Source organism: Botryllus schlosseri, chromosome 15 (assembly GCF_051294905.1).
Source record: "Botryllus schlosseri isolate E-star chromosome 15, Bs_hap1, whole genome shotgun sequence".
Classification (NCBI taxonomy): domain Eukaryota; kingdom Metazoa; phylum Chordata; class Ascidiacea; order Stolidobranchia; family Styelidae; genus Botryllus; species Botryllus schlosseri.
Window position 1 is genome coordinate 3,520,288 of NC_137250.1, and position 21,727 is coordinate 3,542,014.

Consider the following 21,727-nt stretch of genomic DNA (forward strand, 5'->3'; position numbering starts at 1 on the left):
TTCTTTGTCATCTGTTTTGAAAGCATCAAAGTCGGTATTCAATTTCACCAAACGCTCTGCTGCGCCGTTAACTATTTCAACGCGACTCACAAATTCTTGAGCAGTCACGAAATGCGAATCAGTATGCCATTCCGACACTGGAAGACTAAACCAATCATGTTCGACATGTATAGCATTGAATAGAAACCATGATTCCGGTTCAATTAAAGCAACCATACTCATTGACTCAGACACAGAGTCAGAGATTAGACTCAGAGGTATAGCCTACCTCTGCGAAATTGTTCAAGGATTGGCATTTGCAGCAATTTAGCAGCCATCGCTTCCTTCACTTTGTCAGGAATCTATGGTTTAGCCGAGAACATTGTTGATACCACCGTTTCCTCGGTGAGATGCCAATGATGTTCTCGCATCTTTTTATATGCCACATCAGCAACTGTGAAATCGCACAATGAAAAGTCAGTCATGCCATGAAGGAATTTGAGATCAATATACTGTGCGTCACATGCATTACCAGTTTTCAACCAAGCTGGGACATGGAACAGGGCAACTTTCTAATGAACTCTTCAGAATAGCCCATTTGCTCTCTCCACATGAACATTTTTGACAGTACAGCACTTGACTCATACATCCAGTGCTATTAGTAGCACCAGGCTTGCGAAAACGATTATCAATATATTGGGCAGCTACACTCGCCAAGGTGCCTGTTGCACATTCTCTGTAGTCATTTATTATCAAGACTTCTTTCTGCTTTCCATTATATGGCTTCATCAGTGAAATTATTTCCTGCTTAGTTTCATCAGCTTTGATCGCCAACCAGCTGCATTCATCAAACTGAAGTGTTTTAGAGCTTCTTAATTGATCAATATCTTTCCACTTCTTGGAAGGTATTAAAATCTGTGCTTTCAGGGCCTGTGGTCGCAGATCCAAACACACTTCACTTCCAGACCTCCCCGGATGACTAGTTCGTAAATATGATGGCGACAAGCAGAAGTAGAAAACTTTCCTGTTTATCAATTCTTCAAGTAACAGAACCGCACCTTTATTTTTTCCATTGTTTGAGGGTGTTGTGTCAAACACAAGAGCTCTGACATTATTTGTTAAATTATAAAGTTCCAGCAGTTCAAATGACAGATCAGCCTGTGCTTTTCCTGTAGCACTCTCCAGAGTTCGATTGCCAAGAAGTTTGCCTTTCTCAAATGCGTTGGAATACGCAGAATATGCCAGCACTGCCATGGCCTCAAATTTCCCTCCGAAACGACTTCTAGTGAGCTTTGCATCCCAGTACAATGCAATATGCCAAGTTGATCTGTTTCTTTGCCTTTTTGTTTCGTTTACTTTGAACAATGTGATGTTTATAATGTGGCTGTGAGTGAATGATACATTTACAGTTGTATTCTTGCACGTGGTGATCCCGGCAATTGATGAACAATCTCGGGTAGGGTTGAGGAGTATAGGATAGGTGATCCAACAAAATGACTATCAGTCTTAGGCAGTTTTGAGGAGTTCTAAGGCAGCGTGGGACATGAAAATGGTGTCCTGAACTGACAATACTTTCTATAGTGAGGTTATGTAGCACTCCAACCGCAATAGCTACATAAAACCAGTTTATATATGACGTTTTACTAGCATAGTCCGAATAGCGACACTCAAATTTTAGGGGAATCCCCTATTTTTAGCCGATATTCTTCCAGCCCAATGTGCACACGGATGCAAGGGATGAATTACGAAAAAAAGTACCTAGAATATGTTTTTATGGTATAAGGCATGGGAATCGGACTGAAAACCACGACATTTTGAAAGTCGATCAATTCTGAACAACCCTATGGACCGTGCTCCAAGTCGTCAGATGCGGAATCATAATAAAGAATATCGGCCTGGTGTAAATGACCATTGTAGTAGAAAAAGACCATGAATATCACAAACAACAACAGACGAGCAAGCGCGTATCCAATCAGCCATTCGTCTTCACGTCGAACGCAAAGGGGGTTATGAGTACCTTGCGTTGCGGCAATTGTTTGCTGATTATAACGACAAATCGGGCTGGATTGCGGCATTTACCGATCAACGTTCGCAAAGCCTTTGGCGGAAAGAAAGAAATTCAATCTCAAGCATACACAATAACGCACTATCCGATTTCACGCTGCAATCAAGATGACTGTGACGAAAATCTGACTCACGAATTATTGTGAGCACGGCAACGTGGCTTGTGGCGCTTATGGGCGCAAAAGGATTCAGTTTGGAGGAGAATGTGCATCAACTCTACTAATCTGGAGAATATAAAGTGTCTACAATAGTTGGAAAATTGAATACGAAAGTGTAACAGTTAGAACGTCTTCGCGGCCCACCTAAGATAGCTTCGCGGCCCCCTGGTGGGTCGCGACCCACCGATTGAGAAGCACTAGTGTAAATGACCATAGTAGTCGACAAACACCACGAATACCTCAAACAACAGCAACGTCAACAACAACGTACTCGGTGCATTAAATTATGGACCGTAACCGATTAGTTTGTGAAAACAAAAACAAAAAATCCATTCCTATTGCTAGTGTAACGCGAAACAATACCTTCTTCATATTGTCTTTTTTTTTGCAAAAAGCTTTTCGACTGACTCTCATCAGTAGCGAACGTCAGTAATAGGGTGAATCAAATTCGAAATGTAGGAACTATTTTGTCCGTATTACGTAATAATAACAAAAACAAACAACCAGTAGACAGGCAAGATGCGGTGGTAACGAAACAAAACATTTGAAGGTCCTGGAATCTACGATCATAAAGCTGCGAAAGCCGATTCTCTGACGCCAGGAGGGACGCCTCTAAACTCTTGGAATATTTCATTATAGTTATATGTTGTTGTTTTCGGTTATTTATAACCGAATATGTACTCGATAACGTTTGTTTTGTATCGTTACTACCATATCTTGCCTGTCTAATAGTTGTTTGTTTTAGTTAATAATACTTCACACAAACCAAATAGTTCCTACATTTCGAATTTGATTCCCCCTGATACTAACGTTCGCTACTGATGAGATACAGTCGAAAAGCTTTTAGCGAATAAATTAACAATACGAAGTTATTGTTTCGCGTTATTCTGAAGTTCTGTACCCAAAATGGCTTATTGCTAGTGTCTTCAAGCAACGTAATATTTAATAAAAGGATAGTCCGTATTGATTTGTACCATGTTTGATGAAAAGAACGTAGTGGTTGAATTTTTTCAGATCCATATTTTTGCCTAAAACAAATACTATGAGCCGAGTAAGCTGACCGATGCTATAGCCTACTATCCGGGATTAGTGTCCATGTCTGCTAGACTTCAGCTTACTGATATCCCGTTAGGGTTATTCTTTACACTGTGACGTAATGCAGGCATCTTCACATTTGGTTGAATGAGGCGTCTGGGGTAAGGAATTGCAAAACAGCATCACGTGGAAGCTGATCGTAAGTGTGCCCAATGTTAAGAAGCAACACTATGCATTACATATAGTCCGACGGCGTTTTTCATAACTACGGATGATATAAAACCATGAATATTCCACACTCAGGATCATAGTATTAGCTCACATCGTTCAAATCATATGCCTAACGCCCTACATATTCAGCTGCGGTGTCTTTTCAAACCCCATGCCTTTCTGCGACATGAAAATTAATCACTGAATTTCCAGTTGGTGATTTACAGAAACGTTGTTTGCTAGCTCTAAATGTATCAAGTATATATATTCTAATAAGATCACTGCTAATTCGGATTTCGGGCTCATTAGATTATAAAGATCACATCTGCAAAATCGATGATAATTTGATAAACCCTGTTCAAAAAACATGATTTCGATTCAAAAATAAATCAGCTGTAATTACACTCGACCAGAATCAATATAATATTGGATTCGAACTCAGTTGCACTTAACCACACCGATAAGTGATCACACCCACCGTCATTTTTATTATATTACGGTCATTATTCAGTCGGTACATGACGGGATAATCAGTTCAATGACCTAAATGTAATCTGGAGTTGGCAGATGCAATTAAATGGAATCGCACAACGAAAAACTGCTCTCTTCGCTGAAAGGCTGTAAACTTCAAAATCGGCTTCAAGCAACTTGGAGCGAATTCGCGCGATATGAAGTCACTGCGATTCCAATCGCAGCACAGCAAATGCAACCAACTCAATAGACGACACGACAACTCCACAGATATATAAACAAACGCGACCTGATCCTCATCCGGAGCTGAGCAAGACATGCAAAAACATCCAGACGAACATGCAATTGGTCAATTGCCGGTGAGTTTTATTTCGTATAAGCGGAAGCACATAAACATTGGACAGTAAAAAGTACTGTAGGATGAGTAGGTTTGGTTAGCGGATAGTAGTCAGCTGCGAAAATGGAAACAATTAGTAAGTAAGCACACACAATTCCAAACGCGAATTCAGGTGTTTGGATAAAAAACATTTTGAACTACGCGAGCATCGCAGATACGACTAAGTAAAAGCTCCGTGCATATGTGGGATGGTATAGATATCCATAAAATAGTAGCGGATGCTGCCTCTAAATTCTCTCGAACTACAGTGGAGCAGAACACCCTACCAACTATATGAAATAACATCGTGATCATCGCGTTCCTTATTCAGTCTATAATCGGTGATAATAATGTTGTTTCAAGAGGATATTACACACATTTTACTGACATGATGCAGGAGGCGTGAGTGTGATGGCTAATAGTTTCATTTCGATGCTATCACAGACAGGGCATAGCATGGTATGGTATTGGATGGCATGGAAGGAAATTAAAGTATGGAATATGTGGATGTAGAACATGGTATCATGGAACAAGCTTACTTTCCCATACTACCTCGGCTAACAACTTTAATCGTTTCAAAGATGAATATGCCACTGCATTGGATATGCTAGTTTGCATCTTTTGATTATGTTCTGACCAAAAGTTACGAAGAATAGATAAATATTCATGTAGGTATATTTACACATATTTCACTTATCATGATATTTTCTTGTATACAGTGAATTTCGTCTCCGGCTGTTATTTCAAAGCTGACTTTAAAATTTGTGTCTACACTCTACAGCAGGGTTCTAAAACACGTGACCCGCTAGGTCCCATTGTCGTCCCGTGTAAAGGTTTTTCAACGAAGTCAAAGAATAAGTGTTTACACTAGGTGACTATATTTTCCGTTCGATTACGCCGATATTTCACGGCAAAAAATTTGTAATGATACGGTTACTTTACTACCACAGTCTGACGGCTTCATGCTGGTTACCTCACCAACCACGTCGAGGAGACTCATTATGTTTCTTTCAAATTACATTCAGTGACTTCTGTAACATATGTGGCCCGTCTCAGGCATTTATTAGGCTGACGTGACCGGCGATTTTAATGACTCCGAATCCTCTGACGTAGTAGCTTTCCGTAACAGCTTGACGAAAGGACCAACCATCACAATAGAATAAATGCTTTTTCGTTTGAAGCAGCTATTGATGAAAATATTAATTTGAAGTTGGCGATTCATTTCACATGTTACGCCCGAATAATGACAATGAATCCACAAACGGTATAATTTAAATTTACCATGAACGTAGTGATCAACTTCCTTGTGAAAATAGCTATTCAATGCAGTGTGGACACTATTTTGTCGATGGCCTTGTGCTAGTTGTGGGATCGTATTAAATGTCCGCAATTGCACTATATAGAGTGGCGTAATCTTTTCGGAACACACTCCTTAACAATACGAACTGGGCGTATCTGCGGATCGAGGTTGGTTTTAGCAATGTTACGTCCAAAATGTCAACAGCCGAGGATTTCCCAGTATCCGAAGAGGCATTATATACACCACAGCCGGAGTATTACAAAGTAAGGAAAATGTATCAAATACGGCATCGAAGAATGTTAGCATGTTAACGAAGATTACAACTGTGACATGGAAAGTGTTAGTTAAATATGGGTTATGAAGATGTCTCGTTCCATACAATACCAGACTATGCCCTAATCAAAAACCCGCACTCAATAGGCATAGAATTTAATTCTAAATAAATTAAAATGGTTAATCAACGGAAATTCGTTGCATAGCATTGGCTATATTTTCGCGCATTTAAAATACACAGTAGATTCTGTATCCTTTCAACACGTCGAACGTCAAAGTAAACCATGACCAAGACAAATGATTGGCGCAAATTGTTTCGTAGTCTATAGAAGTGATAGATTAGGATTTTGCAGACCAACTGGACGGGGCCGCGGACAGCGAACTATCATGTTATTACTCTTATTAAAACTGAAATTCCGGTATACTGAGAAGGCTGTGGTTTTGGTTATGGAAACGTATTTTTTAGAGCTCCAGAAAGCTCGAAATAAGTTTGCTACCTTATTCAAATCATTGTCCAAATGAGAATACCGACAAGACGATTGCGAGACCGAATTGGTTAATCTCTATAAGAGAAAAGCCACTGGTGATCAAACTGTGCACGGTTCGATATCGTGTACGGGATGATCCAGAACCGCCGGGTTGAACCAGGTATTTTGTACAGTACGTCTCTACTGTATAAAGCACGTATGTATCATTGCATAGCCACGGTAGGCGTGTACAGTACGTTGATGTAGAAAGCAAGAAACTGAACGGTAATCGGAGCATGCGAACAGACAGTGTTGCAACGAAGCATGCGCTTTTGTGAATGCACTGAACAAGCATCGCCTTCTCAACCAGATAAAAACCTTTGCTGCTCAGAGTCTGTGGAAGAGGTTCGGGATGGAGTGTCCGTGCTTCTATTCTGCCTTCCAGATTTCAACACTGGACGCCTGCGTATGGCCATTCGCTTATCAACCTGTTCAACAGTCAGATCTGGTAAATAACAAAGTAGGCTACTCATACGTTTTTAGAGTATTCAAGTAGGATTTGCATACTTGCACTATTTACACAATTGGATTTGCTTTAATAGTACCTACTATGGTTGGGATGAAGTCACTACTTTCTACAGTCCCGAGTCATCTCGAGTCATTGCACATTTTGATTCGAGTCAAGTCAAGTTAATCGACTTTCGAAGGTGACTCGAGTCAAGTCAAGTCACTCGTGTTTTGTAGGGGACTTGAGTCTAGTCGAGTCGAGTCAAGTCAAGTCAAGTCAAGTCACGAGTCAAGTCACGATTCTAGTCAAATTGGATTTTCGAAGTGTGGGTGATGATGCAAAGTCATTACATTTTGATAACTGGGTGATAGACAAATTAATTGGACGTTTATGTTGCATCAAATTGCAAATATAAAGTTAAATATACATGCGAAAAGGCGTTTTATCGCTCACGCACGCTTATAACTGCTAATAAAATACTTAAGTAACTGCTGCGTATAGCTACATGCTACAGTCTGTTATCATCAACCAAAATAGAGGATCGATTACGAAGCCTCGACTAGTCGCAACAAATTGATATGTTACAGTAGCCCACACTACCCATCTACACATCCGCGAGAATATAAACGCATACAAGATGTTCGTTCGATTTAAATTATACAAGAGGGTTGGTAAAGGTGAGCACTGCGTACTGAGCACTGGGAAACAAAGATACGCTGCTATTGGATTAATCTACTACTGCTACGACAACGGATGCTGTGATATCGTTTAGTTTGCGGTCAATTTACAATCAGTAAATGACTGGTTGCCCTCACAGGTGACATCGGCATATCGCCAACAATCCGAACATACATAAGATAGGTGATTTAATCGACACGGTTTACTTGATGACTTGAAATTGACTCGTAAATTTTGCTCCGAGTCACGAGTCAATTGACATTTTTGAAGAGCCGAGTCAAGTCATTTTTGCAAAGTGACTCGAGTCAAGTCAAGTCATGACTCGAGTCATCCCAACACTGGTACCTATACTTCAACTTATCAGTTGGTAGTCAGCTTATTGTTCACAGTTTGACTTTAGTAATGTATAGAAGGCAATTTAAGGTTTGGTATGTATAACTTTTGTAACTGAAATTATCGTTTCAACTTGACAGAATGGCTCCTCTATCATATCAAAATAGCAAAATATACTTTACAAAATTGTTTTAATCATTTCAATACAACATTCATTGTAATAAAATATTTATTGAATTCGAAGACTGTTCGGTTACCTCTTCAGGACTTAACGGCGCACTAAAGGGATTTAAAATTTTCTTTTTTCGTGCCGTGAAAGTTATGAATCATTTTTAAGGCAGAAAAAATCGTCCAATCAACATGAAATTTGCAGGTATCGGTATCTTGAGATGATTGTTCGGATGAAACTGTTTATTTTATTTTAAAAGTGAGGGATCCCTCCCTTAAGTTCATCCAAGTCGAAAATTTGCAAAAATTCTGATTGCTTTATATTTTTATAGAGAATAACCATTGTCGGGATGAAAAAAATTTATCCGGAACTTTTGAGCCATTAGAATCTATAATGAACACCAAGGAAAAATTTCAGGGCAAAATTTTGCTAGAAAAATTTCGAAAAAAATTAGTTCGAAAAGTTATAAAATTTAATGCAAGTCGAAAAAACCATGAACATTTTCACCGAATTTTCACCAAAGTTAGGATTTCCAAAAAAGCACCTTGTGATCCAAATTTCAGAAATATTGCTTTATTAGTGTCAAAGTTATGGGTGTATGACTGAATTACCAATTCGAGGGTAGCCTAGCCCCCTAAAAGCAAAACCAAAAAGATAAAGTATGACGTAACAATCCGAATTGCAAACCATGAAGTCAGCACTGTAACAATGGCAACAATAATAAACTTTGAAACATACGGTATCATAGTAGACAGCGCAATTTGAAATAAACAATTACAAACACGAATCAGAACAAACTAGTGAGAAATTTGTAAGTTATAGAAAAAATCCTTTTGTTTGCATAAAACCATTTTATAAAATCTCATCATCTGTATTGTCATAAATCGTTTTGCGTTGTACCAAAGACACAATAAGGTATTCCGAAAATAGCCCACTACATTTATTGCAAGAAGTATGACACACCTCCTACATTTCGAACCATTCATTTTCTATTTCTAATCGAAGTAGTTTTGGCATGTCTTGGAAGTAGATACTTCTACATATAATTGGGTAAGACTTTATGATATCACGTCTGCTTCTACTTGAGTAGCAATGATGACTGCTCTACTGCTTCCGTCAATAATTTGAATGATTTTGAATAACCGTTCGATAAAACAGCACTACCACTTGGTATTTATTCTAGCCAGAGATGAGAGAGGGCTCGAACCAGGCAAGATTGAGCATATTAGAGATTGAGAGCAATCGACTCCCGACGGAAAATATTTAGAATGTAAGTTTTACGTAAAACGATTTACAGTCAATACGACAGTGAGCTATTATATATGGGCTTGGAGAATGCTGGTAAGATTCGAGGGTGACAATTTTAAAGAGTTTGAGGCCAACCAACACACATCGCCCGATTCTTATCGATGTCTGGCCCACACTTTAGTCACGTCGTGGCTCACTCTAAAATAGAACTTCTTCAAAATCTTACCTGACCAATTTCGCCGCAGTTCTTCCCGTAGTTTTTGGCGAGCGGTATTTCAGGAAATACATTGTCGTTCGGGATTGCGTCGTGTCGGCTGTCTATGCCCCGATCGAACTCGGATTTGAAATTGTACTGCAAACGAATGCATGTTTTGTCAGGTCATGAAAATCGAGCATGTTGAATAGTATAATAGATGGGGCGAAAGGACGGCTCATCTTCCCCTTGGGTTGCGGAGCTCGGTAATTCAGAGATTCGTAAACGAACTTTCAGTACAATAAAACTTTTCGTGAAGTGACTGGACTTCCCAGTAATATAAAAATCTCTGATAATCATTTTTGATATTAAACATCATATCATTAATCATTCGCCACGGTGGCAGCAGCAAGTGATAATAAACGGAAAAGTAATAAAATCCAATATCGTATAAATATTGCACTGATTTTATCGGGAGTCCGCAAGATATATCTCGCCAAGCTGGTTCTTAATAATATAAGGACTCCATTCGTCACTGTCGCGGGCCTGGCACAGCAACGCGCGAGGCCGATGTCCTTTTACGGTGGCATATGATATTGGTACAGTAGATGTCCATCCAAAACCATCTGGATATTCTCTCTGTATATTCCAACAATACTTGAAAGAAGGTACTGGAGGCCGAAATGCGACGCCATATCAATAAATATGAAGCCGAATAGTTGCTATATCATCCAAGGATAAGATGTTACTCGCAGATCATACTGTCATGACTCATGATCGGCGTGTTACGAATAACACCGAGCGCACTCACTTATCATTATTGACTAGAGTTGACTACTATATCCATGCAATAGCCAATAGTTATATACACGAGGATGAATAGAAGATAGAGAAACGTCTTTTTAGATACAATTCCTATAGTATAGAACAGCAGTTTCCTGCCTTTTTGCACAGTGGGACCCATCTGCAGTTGAATGTTGAAAATTCAACGGCGCACCTATTTTTCAACTGGCATGAATACTAGTCCGCCCTCAATATTACTGGACCACGACTGACCTATCGATCTCGCCTTTCATGACATGCCACCCCATTTGTTTCGCTTGCTCTTCTATACTATTTACTTTCACTTTTCATTCAGTGCGCATGCCTCCTCTTTAGACCGCCTAAGCCCAGGTGGGTGTGTGATTCCAAAGACTAGTCCAAGTCGTTTCGAAACCTTCCTATCTTTTCACATGTATCGCAATTTTTGTGGTGTATTGAACTGATAAAAATTTCTAATAAACCGAACCGACCTTCCAACTTTCTTAGTTTCATTGACTCATTATTCGGAAGATAGCGTAATGGTGAAGCGTCCGGCTTCTTAAACGGCAGGCCGTGGGTTCGATTGCCGGCCGGGTCGGACCAAAGACCTGAGTAGTACCACTGGCATCCATAACTTCCCCACTTGGCGCTCATGCATTACTGGGATAGCATTGAGCGGTGGTACAAGACATCGAAAGCCGTCCGACGCTATATATGCACCTTCCTTGTCCCGCGGCATATGCACATCATGCACTTATGGTATACATATGCACAGATAGTATGCATCTTATCATGAGTAGATGTATATGCCAAAAAAACATCAATGAAAAAAATTTAAAGAAAATTGTGGCTTGCAAACTCCTTTTTCATGTCGATATGTAAAGCAAAGCTTAAGATAAATTTGATCATACTTCCTTAGTAGCTATTGCACAAATTTGGAGATAATAATATTAATGAATCTAGTGGTAAAACAAGAAAGTCTACCAAAAAACAAGAAGTAGGCTATCGCTGTATTATAATTTTCATTGAATTTCAACTATTTCTTTAATTTTAATGGAATAGAGTTAGGTGACAATTTTCATGTCCCGTGACAAATCTCCAGAGGATGGGAACCACTGATAAAGAACACGGATTCGTGTTACAACGAGCGGTGCTATTAATTCAATATATATCAATCTAATCAAAATACTCATAGGTATGCAGTGTATGCACTATTGCACATTGTACAGCAACAGGTAAATGGATGTATCCAGTAACTGTTACCGAAAATCAAGTGTCCCTCTTTAGATGTAATATTAAGTATTTGTGTTACGTCTTCGTTGCTGGTGCCCTCCATGGAACTACCTTATCCCTAAAGTGTTGTATGCCTACTCATTTACAGCCGGCGTAGCGAAAGTTATGATGTATGGAATTAGCAATACGACGTCTCATATTATCATGATTTCACATTAACGTTCATGTTCACATTGAACATCTTATAGCCTCGTCATCACAACAACCAATACTTTTTAGGGGTTCGCACTATCACTGCTAAGTAGATCAGATAATATGCAGTCAGTAGAATACGCGACTACTATTTTGTGAAGGCTAATTCTTACCTCTTCGTAATGCTTTATATTTGGCAATCGAGGGCGAAAGCACTCCTGAAATAAAATATCCATGTTTTAGTTTGAATCCCAAATCGGCAGAACAATGCGTACGGCTAAATGAAAAACGATGGTTTACTGCGAGTAGACTTACAGCATAATTATACTTTTTACATACTGCAAACGAGTAATGCGTCAAGCGCGATACCCTAAGTGTTGAATCAGACAATCAATATCTTACGCTTAGTATCGATTTGAATACCTTTGGAGCTCGGTTATATGATTATCATATCTGTTTACGAAACAAATATAAATTGTTAGCTATGCCCGCATGAGTGCCCAACTGCGCAGTTTCATGTTCCACGTCTAATTGGTCAGACGAAAGCAAAAATTCTCTCTTTCGATTATCTGGACCAGTAGTTCCCAATTTTTTTCGACTCATCGCCCCCTGATCAGGCTCGTCACAAATTTTCTCCCCCCAATATTCACGGTTTCGAAAAACAGGTCATATACACACGGGGAATTCATTCAATTAAGTTTGATCGCTTTTCAATTGACTTAAAAAAAGGTCATTTTTCCGAGTAGGTGCTCGGAAAACCAGTTTCCACGTCTTCTTTCCGTTGAGTTGACCTATTTTTAGTTAACTTTCGCGTCATATGCAGAATAAGCAGTCTTCACGTGCATTTTCTGGCCGGGGTCATTAAATAGGGAGAGATGTGGAACCGATGAGACACTGGGACCGGAAATACTTGAAAACTTCTCTGTAATCCCATGATTACACTTCGTGAATTTGTCTACAGTTGCATGCTGGTAGTACCTTTCCTAACAATCTCACATGCAAGAAACTTCGACTTGCATGAGTTATGGGGTCTCTGACAGATAGATTTTTTTCTGTTTTGAGGGGTGCAAAGTAAATTTCAATCGACGTATTCATTTTTCTTTGTAACATTCAACACGAACAAACCTACAATAATTTGTAATGTGAAGTGAAATGTGACTCGTACCAGGCTATATAACGGCATATATTTTGTATTCAATACCATTCTTGCGTACACTTTTTCAATTCATATACATAATTTATACGGTTGAGACCAATGTCGCCATAGCCAAATCAAGCAAAATAGTTGGACTAAGTAGTCATGCAACAACAGAAACACGCCTACACACATAGACGCGGTATTTAATAATTACCTGTCATGTTTTATCGCTATAATGAGCTATTTGGAAGTCAAAATCTCGATTTACGGGTAATGTGTATGTACCAACAAGTTTGTAAGCTTGTGCTTAAATCGAAACGTGATTTCATGAAAATATTTGAGATATTATTATTCTATATTCTCGACGGTTGCGACCAAACATTATTTTTTGGCTTGATGGAGCTTAGATTATTTTACACAGCAAAAAAGGTTGGAACATTGAAGTTTTTGAGCGTATGTCTCATAGTTTCCAGGTCATGTTTCTTCTGACCCACCAGATTGGGACCGATGATACGTTGGAGCAACTAACTTTGAGCGGCATAAATATTTTTTCAATTGGTGGATATTAACGTATATATATATGTGGTATCAAAGTGTTGAGCCAGCAAACGATCTGCTCTTATCGGCTGAAGATTTGGGGGCCAGAGATCATTTTGCAATTCTTGATCCGTCTGTACCACATGTCTCCTATATCTTACAGGAAGTTCTAACATTTTCGCCCTAAATCACCCCTAATCGCCCCTTCGGGTGTTGTCGCACCCTTGTCTCTCAAAATCGTCCCCTGGGGACGATATCACCCACGTTGGGAACCCCTGATCTGGACTATCCAAATGAAATACTAGAGAAAAGCCAGCGTGAAATGACAAATCAATTTGGATAAAATGTAGCTGAAGTACGGATCATTTTTTCTTTGCATTCTCGTCTCGACTTGTGTAACGATAGTTATCAATTGGATTATTCGGAAATTTATTGCCAGTAAGGCACACTTGATACCGACATGCTTTCGGCGATTGCGTCTGATATTGTTTAAGATCTTAGTGTATTTCAAAACATTCCATGAACAACAAAGCGAAATTCCTGAGTATGACAGATCTACGGAAATGAAATTGCGAGGCCAGGCCAGTAATAAATTATCCGCGCATCCTTAAGCTACTAAAATATACAATTCGTGTCTGATCACATTTTAAGGTTGAGATATCATCGATATTGAAGCATTTCGTCGGCTTATTAAGGTCACATGTCGGTTAATTTATAGCGTACTAGGTCTTTGTTTGGATATGATGTTTGCCTCGCGCTCGCTTTAAGTGTCTTTCACTTGTTTGCGTTAGTTTCGCGCTATCATGCAGGTATAACAATAGGAACCATAAATGCACTCTATATTTCGATATTCGCAATACTGCTTTACTGGCGTTAGCTGTTGATGGGTGCTAGTATCAGCATATTCTGATAAGTATCACTTGTAGTTCACTTGTAGCAAAGCTGCAGAATACTTGACGGCGGCGACGATGGGCACTTTGACATTAACCATTGGACATTGATCATGAACATATCTCGAGTCGCAGCGTAGATCATAAATTATAGGCACATTCTTTAATTACAGAAAGAGGTTTCCTGAATTACTGTCTATTTTAGCGATATTCTCGGTATTTTTCCTTTGTTTGCGCATTATAAATTTCACTTTGGAAATGTATACCCGGAACATGTACGAGGGGAAACACGTCTTCGTATCTCTATATTCGTTACCAGGATCACACACAACCATTCTAATTCCCGTATTGATTGAAATTATTCGAGTCACGTAGAGACAGATGTTTTTCATTCCAGTAAGCCAGTATAGTATACTGTATATACCCGACTAAAAACCATTAACAAATTAAAATAGTTTCCACGCTGTTGTAGATGTCCATTATTTCGTTTTCAAATCATACAATCAATTAATGACTATTTTAGCCAGCTACGTTTATTGAGCGTAAATTCCAAACTCGTCATACAACGAAACTAATGTGATTTAACGTAAAAGTGATTTAACGCTTAGCAGCAAAACCAAGTATATTGATTTGAAAACGTCATTGCTTTACACGATTGTTTCGCTGATTTTACTACTCCTCGAATTCGTACGCAGGTGTGACTCTGACATAACATATATGGTGATGGCTAGGAAACCGTTCAATCTGAAGTAGCCAAACATCATTTTAATATTATTGTGTACGAAGAACCAAACCAGTTTTTCTTTGGGGTAAGCGATGCGCGTGGTTCGCGGGTTTCGGAAATACTGATGTAAACTGACAACCACCTGTATCACAAGGCGCTATACAGTAGTGACCATAAAACGACTCACCGTTGGTAATGGTTCAGGGAGTTCTAGATGTTCCTGGCCTGGTATCATCTGCAAATACTGATAGAAAGGACAATTTAAATTCGGTACAGCGTGAATATCCAAAAACAACGCTACCTGTCTGAGCTTCCGTTCCAGCTCTCGGATCATGTTTTCTTTCTGTCTCAACGACAAGGACTTTCGGTCCAGGATTTCCTCTAGATTTCGGATGTCAGCCCGGTACTTGGTTTTCTCCTCCATATGATTTTGCGCAGACGTCTGAGCTTCGTTTCGTTCTTTCATCAGCTGATATTCAGTTCAGTTATGATTCGGTTTGCCAAACTGAGTATGAGTCAGGGGCGGTATTCAGACCTTCTATTGCAGGTGTTAGGAGTATGGATCTTTTGCAGACAGTGTATGGCGCTTCAAGAATTTAGTAATTGTCAGGTAGCGTGATCATCAAGAATGAAAATTGATTTTAAACTTCTTTATGATTGGTTATGAGAAACACACGTTCGTTGCGGTGTTTGCAAGCGTAGAACGCATTCCATGATGACATATCTATTAGTCGGCATCCGATGTCAGTCTGTTAGGTCGGGAACATGTAAAAAAACGGAGTATAACTCTATTACATTGATTGCATAGATCGTAAACAGATTGCCAATCTAATTTTTAAATGATTTTCAACATAACAGGATACCAAGGACATACCTTGATATCGACTATTCTTGTCTGTCCACATGTATTTTCATATTCGGAATTACTGTATACTAGTCATGGCAACGTTAGCTTAACGCCAAACAGTGAGCATCAGCCATTTGAACATGTTCTATATTTCCTGTATTGTGGCGGTTTGAGATATTATATAACTTGGCGTAAACTTGCTGACTTTTGATTGAAGTGAGGTTTAGGTTAAATATATAGACACATTCTGTATAGCATATCTGTAAAATCTGGATTTTGGTTAGTTTTCGAGAATAAAACTGGATCCGCGCTCGTACGAACATAGAAAGGGTCATGTACTCGCAGGCAGATTCCCGTACTGGATGAGTTGCCCTGGGTGTATGACTCTAACGAACTTATTGGTAATAGATCACCAAACTATCAGTTTGATAACCAGGGGAAAACACAGGTTGGGTACCTGGTCTTTTTCTTTCTCGACTTCTTGAAGTTGCTGCCAGACGGCATCCCTCCGATTTCGGAACATTTCGCAATCGTCTTTCATTGCGTCGATTTGCAATAGGAACTTCTCATTTTCTTCCAAGTACTGAAAAAGAAAAGAAAACACTTGACTTGAATGGCATGTCATTTCATTTCAGTGACAAATACTTTAGTCGATTTCCTTTGGGTGACCTTTCATTTGAGACGCGATGACGATGATGGCCATTTGAGAGAGAAGCAATTTAAGTAACGGCAGATAGGCCGACTATCAGACTTGTATCAATCATGTTAGTTGATTGTCACCTATATTTACTGTTTTTTAGTATTTGTAGTTCTATTTGTGGTTGCTGATTTGTAACAGCGAGTAGTTCTAGTTCTAGAGGCGAATTTAAAAAGTGAATAATTATAGTTCAAGTTCTGTTCGCGCATTTAAAATAACATTAGTTGTAGAAAAACTAGAACACATGTCTTCGTTCGTGAATCGTGATACCGATGTTTCCGTTGTTCCATGTTCTTGTAGATATTACAAGCTCAGAGTCATCACTACTAAAAAAGGGTGGGTTTTGGGGGTCCACGCCTCACACTTTCAACTCAAAACCCCGCTGTTTTGAAATGCCGAATCAGCCTCCAATATTATTAGCTCATTTACAGTTCAGAACTACGCATTATCAATTATTAGTTAGTTGTGTTTTACCTACTTAATTGCGGATTTGGAATGGTCGTTGTTACAGTTCCTGTTCATGCTGCGAGGGTTTTCAAATGTGAGCAGTTCTAGTTCAAGTTCTGTTTGCGCATTCTGAAAATCCAGTAGTTTGTACACGTCCATTAATTACGGTTAGGGTTAGAGCAACGTTGGGGGTTAGATTAGGTAAGGGTCATGGTTAGAGAGGTCAGGGGTCTAGGTTTCGTCGGATACTGTTACGCTCGATCGACGATCAGTCACGTTCGATCTGGTGGCATACGCTTTAACCACATTGCAACGCATTATACATGTACTGCGCGAAGCACACCACCACACCTTGTCTCGACTCGTCTCCATGTCATTGAATTCTTCTCGCAGTTTGTTTAGTTTCTCCGATGCATCTGCGCACATCTGAATAGCTTCGTCTTTATCCGATTGAAGCATCTGGATGCGAGTGTCGATATCGCCGTCGTGCCAAACCTGGATGAAGAGAATTCGACACTTTCAATATCAATCGGCCTTGCCTACATGTTGCTAATGGGTATTAGAGCTACATGTTGAGTATTTATAGGAGAACATAGACAAGATGTTTCACAAGTTGTTACCGGAGCGGGGGTAAAATTATTAATATGGTGGGACGCGACATTAATTAATTTTGTAGATATTTTTATTTCTGTGCTCGTGGCAGTTAGGAATTGGACAGCCTATTCATTTTGTGCCTTGAGCCTACTGGTCGCTGTTTACTTAAAGATCGAATAGACCAGTGGTTCTCAACCTTTTTGTCTTCTTGGACCCCGTTTGGACCGTCACGGACCCCCGCAGACCCCCGAAGTTTTAATAGAAATTTAGCTCAATTATCATGCAATCGTCAACTGTCTTGTAAAAATGATACCTGTAGGCTAGTAATTAACAGCATCAAAATGACTTTTCTTTAAATTAAATCATGCTATTTATGTAGAAATTGGATTGACTTCTAATATTTCAGAGTGAATTCTGCAACTGCCCCAAAGTTTCACTTCAAATTTAGGTCTTTTATCGTGCGACCACTTTCTGTCCTGTGCAAATAACAATTGTAGGATAGTATTAAGCAGCAACCATGTGACCACTGACAATTCTTGAGAATAACATCATAACCTTTTTATTTATGTAAAAATTGGAAAGACTTTTATTAATTAAAAGCGAAGTCTGAAGCTGAATGTTTTGAAATACGTGATCGTGTCTTGAAATTCCGAGCCTTCGATTTGATATAAACTAGTGTTAAAAATGCGTTATCACAAAGATATGTGCGGGCGAATGTAATAATAACGACGACACATTTGAAGGTGGTTCCAACAAATATGGCACCAAAATTGACAAACTAATTTTTTTATTGAACATATAACGTCAAGCCTGGTCATTTCTATCTAGCAGCTAATCTTGAAGTATTTTGGAAAATAGTTATGTATATCACAGGAGAAAAAAGATTTTTATAAATCTTTCGAAGTCATCGTGATTGACTAATCCAACGTCCTATTTTTACACAATTCCTAACAAATCACCCTCATACAGCAAAATATTTGTATCAGTATGCTATTGGCAATTTAGCAAATAAAATTATTCTGCACAGTAAGATATTTCAACTCAGAGGGTCATTCTGTTCATGTGAGTTCTACTAGTAATGAAGCGAAACTGCCTCGAGATTTTCCTTATTCGCTGGAATAGAGTACGCTAAAGCGGTCTTTCGTGTCCGGCAGTACCTATATTCAAGAATGAAGCAATTGAATCGCCAGCATATTTTCTCTCACTCATTCAATATCAATTTTGTTCAGGTCGATATTGCTACACCAGTTGTTCCTAAAAAGTGTGTGATTCAACCCAGGGTCCGACACGATCGTCCTCTGTAACCCTAACCCTATGAATATTATATCTGCGAATATTTTGGAAAAGTATTTTTATGCCGAAGCTTGATTGCGGCTTACGTGGGGTTAATATGCAATAGTATACATCTGATACTGCAATTAATGATGTACTTGTAGAAGATCACAGGCTTGAGCCTGTATTTGCAGAAGTTGCAAAATTAATTTCAAAACTACCATTCTGTGCAAACGCAATATTAATCCTTGATACGTCATCCACTGGTTAATGATAATACATGAGCAGATGTAAACAGTCATTTCACGGATGAAGTAAGCGATATAGCTCTATACAAGATGACTTCAAACGTTGTGGTGGTAACAAATGGCAAGCTGTCCACTCATCAGGAAAACTGTACTTGAAATTCTTATGTAATTCGCATCATCTTGTTTATGGACGCATTTCTATTCTAGCGGATGGTAAATCACAAAACGCAACTGGCTTGCATGCGAAAGCGACACGGGAATTGCTGTTTCCAAAACAACACTTCGAATCTCACTATTCGACTCAGAAAATCAACAACAGAACTCTCATTCATAGTGCAATGTACTCCTGTTAAATGTGGTCGATGTTTTCTTTTTTGTCTGCATCAATGATTCGTGTAACGCAGTGGTTCTTAACCTTTTTTCGTCCAGCGCCCCTTTCAAATATTATCGTGCTCCAGCGCCCCCCAACTTCATAATGTAAGGAATGTAATGAAGACAATCAGTAAGAGGGAGGGTCGTAACAGCACTTCGTCAACCCCCTAAAAACGACTGCCTTGCGCACCAATAGCGTGGTAAACCGAACTTCTGAGGGCTTCACCCCCACGAACCCCCTATCGTGATTTCGATGGTCAGCAAAGTTTGTGTGGCCTGATCGCCCTAGGTACCAAAATTTTCTATAATGCTTGAATGAATAGGTGGTAATTACATATATAAGTCGCGATAAACTGAGTGAGCTGTTGTATAGGAAGATAACGGGCACGTAATTAATAATTAAACATATTCGGGCGTGCCCGCAGGTACAATTATTCGTTACGAGGGCCGTAACAGCACTTCGTCAGCCCCCCCAAACAAAAAACGTTGGTCCTGGGCCCCCATCGGGTGATAAACCAAGCTTCCGGGGGACTTCACTCCCAGAATCCCATTAGGCTGTCCTCTATTTGCTGAAAGCCTGTTAGGTATCTACATTGGGTGTCCATTTACTGAGGCAGCTATCCTCGCCTAGTCGCGCGAAGCGCGAAAAATTTAACTGATTAATGATTGAATTGGTCAATATTATCGGGAATTGCATGTAAATTGAGATTAATTTTTATCCTCTCTCTGCTCACGTAAACACATTTACCGGTAGATCTGAGTGAGGTGCAATGTTCCCTCTAAACTGCGCACGTGCGCAGTGCTGACACGGTGTCTGCGCACACAAAATCTACGTTGCGCACAGCAAATCCGAAGTTATTACCTTTTTTTAATCGATACGCACTTTTGTCCAGGGGTCAACGCAGTGAGTTGTTGAGTGTGCGCAGACTCATCAAAACTTAAAGCGAACATTGTGAAGTTTCTTGGAAACTGTAGGGCCCGTTACTAATAATTAAACATATTCGGGCGGGCGAACCCGTTGGTATGACTTCAGTGCATGATGTTATTTCGTGACCCCCTGTCCGCAATATCAAAAATACAGAATCGCTCAACGGGGATATCACCCATCAGAAATATCCCTGTCGCCCAATCGTACTAAACTAAAAGACGCACACAATTTCAGATTGGTATTTCTTCACTGACATATAATTTTTCCCTGCTAGATGGAATTCGTCTTCTGGGGTTCAGATTGCCAAGACAGGAACCTGCGGTGTCAGTCATTTAGGCGCCCATGGGCAATTAAACCTATTTTGTAGGCTATATGTAACGAAGTTTCCGGTGTTAATTTGCTCTGAATACTCATTAAGGATATGTCTTATCACCACATCATCTACTGCGAAGCCATTTTTCTCCAGCGCCCCCCATACCGCCCCCTCAGGCCAGCGCCCCCCATATCGCCCCCTGAGCGTTTCCGCCCCCCTTCAAAATCGCCAGCGCCCCCTGGGGGGCGCTGGGGGCAAGGTTAAGAACCACTGGTGTAACGTCACTGCACTTGATGCTTACCGCGGATTCTTTTGATTGCGCTAATTGTATTTTCAGTTCTTCGATTTCCTTCCGGAGTTCTGAAACATCTCTTTGACTCGGCCCTTCTTGGATTCGCCTCTTCAGACGAAACGATGTTTTGCGTTCGGAATCCGCCGCTCTATTCGCCTGAACCAAGATAATCATCAAGTTAAACTAGGAAGTCTCAGTTGGACACAATAAAATATATCCATTTACATGAATCAAATGTGCATATAGCCCCATTGCCTAAGCTTATTTACATGTCCTGTTACCATTATTCAATATCCTTCAAAATTTGCATACACATTTGACCACGACTAGCAAACTTGTACTGATTGGTGCTTTAGAAAATGTGATACCTACGTGGGTATTTATTACTAATAGTAGTAAAATCGTGATCGTGGTGCCAAATGATAGTGGTAGTCTACGTGATGAGTTCGTAGGTAAACGATTCTACAAGTGCTGTGGTAACACTGGTCCACGTTTTCCAACTTTCTTTAGGGCGGCCAATTGAGTTTACCTAATTTGACGATGCTGATTCCGAATTTTCCGTCAGAATTCACTCGTCATTTCACAATTTTTCGCAAAAATCGAATAAAAATTTAAATAAGTTTAATTTTAATAAATTTCGATGCCACTTCAATGAAAGAGAGTCATGTATTTCTTTCCAAATCCGCCTTCCTAATAAGAAATATGGGGTTTTGGTGAGGTCCTACAAATACACCATCTAT

The 21,727-nt window shown here is 39.6% G+C and overlaps 1 protein-coding gene across 1 annotated transcript in view; it reads right to left on the bottom strand.

Moving 5' to 3' along the window:
- LOC145457954 (uncharacterized) overlaps positions 1 to 21,727 on the bottom strand; it is a 54,176-nt gene that overhangs the window by 11,776 nt on the left and 20,673 nt on the right. Inside the window, exons 5-12 of the mRNA XM_080336244.1 lie at positions 20,997 to 21,143; positions 17,320 to 17,463; positions 16,282 to 16,407; positions 15,279 to 15,446; positions 15,165 to 15,221; positions 11,862 to 11,906; positions 9,496 to 9,621; positions 6,712 to 6,821 (exon numbers count right to left, since the gene is read on the bottom strand). Of these exons, the coding sequence (XP_080192370.1) occupies positions 6,712 to 6,821; positions 9,496 to 9,621; positions 11,862 to 11,906; positions 15,165 to 15,221; positions 15,279 to 15,446; positions 16,282 to 16,407; positions 17,320 to 17,463; positions 20,997 to 21,143 (923 nt within the window). The remainder of the gene's footprint in view (positions 1 to 6,711; positions 6,822 to 9,495; positions 9,622 to 11,861; positions 11,907 to 15,164; positions 15,222 to 15,278; positions 15,447 to 16,281; positions 16,408 to 17,319; positions 17,464 to 20,996; positions 21,144 to 21,727) is intronic.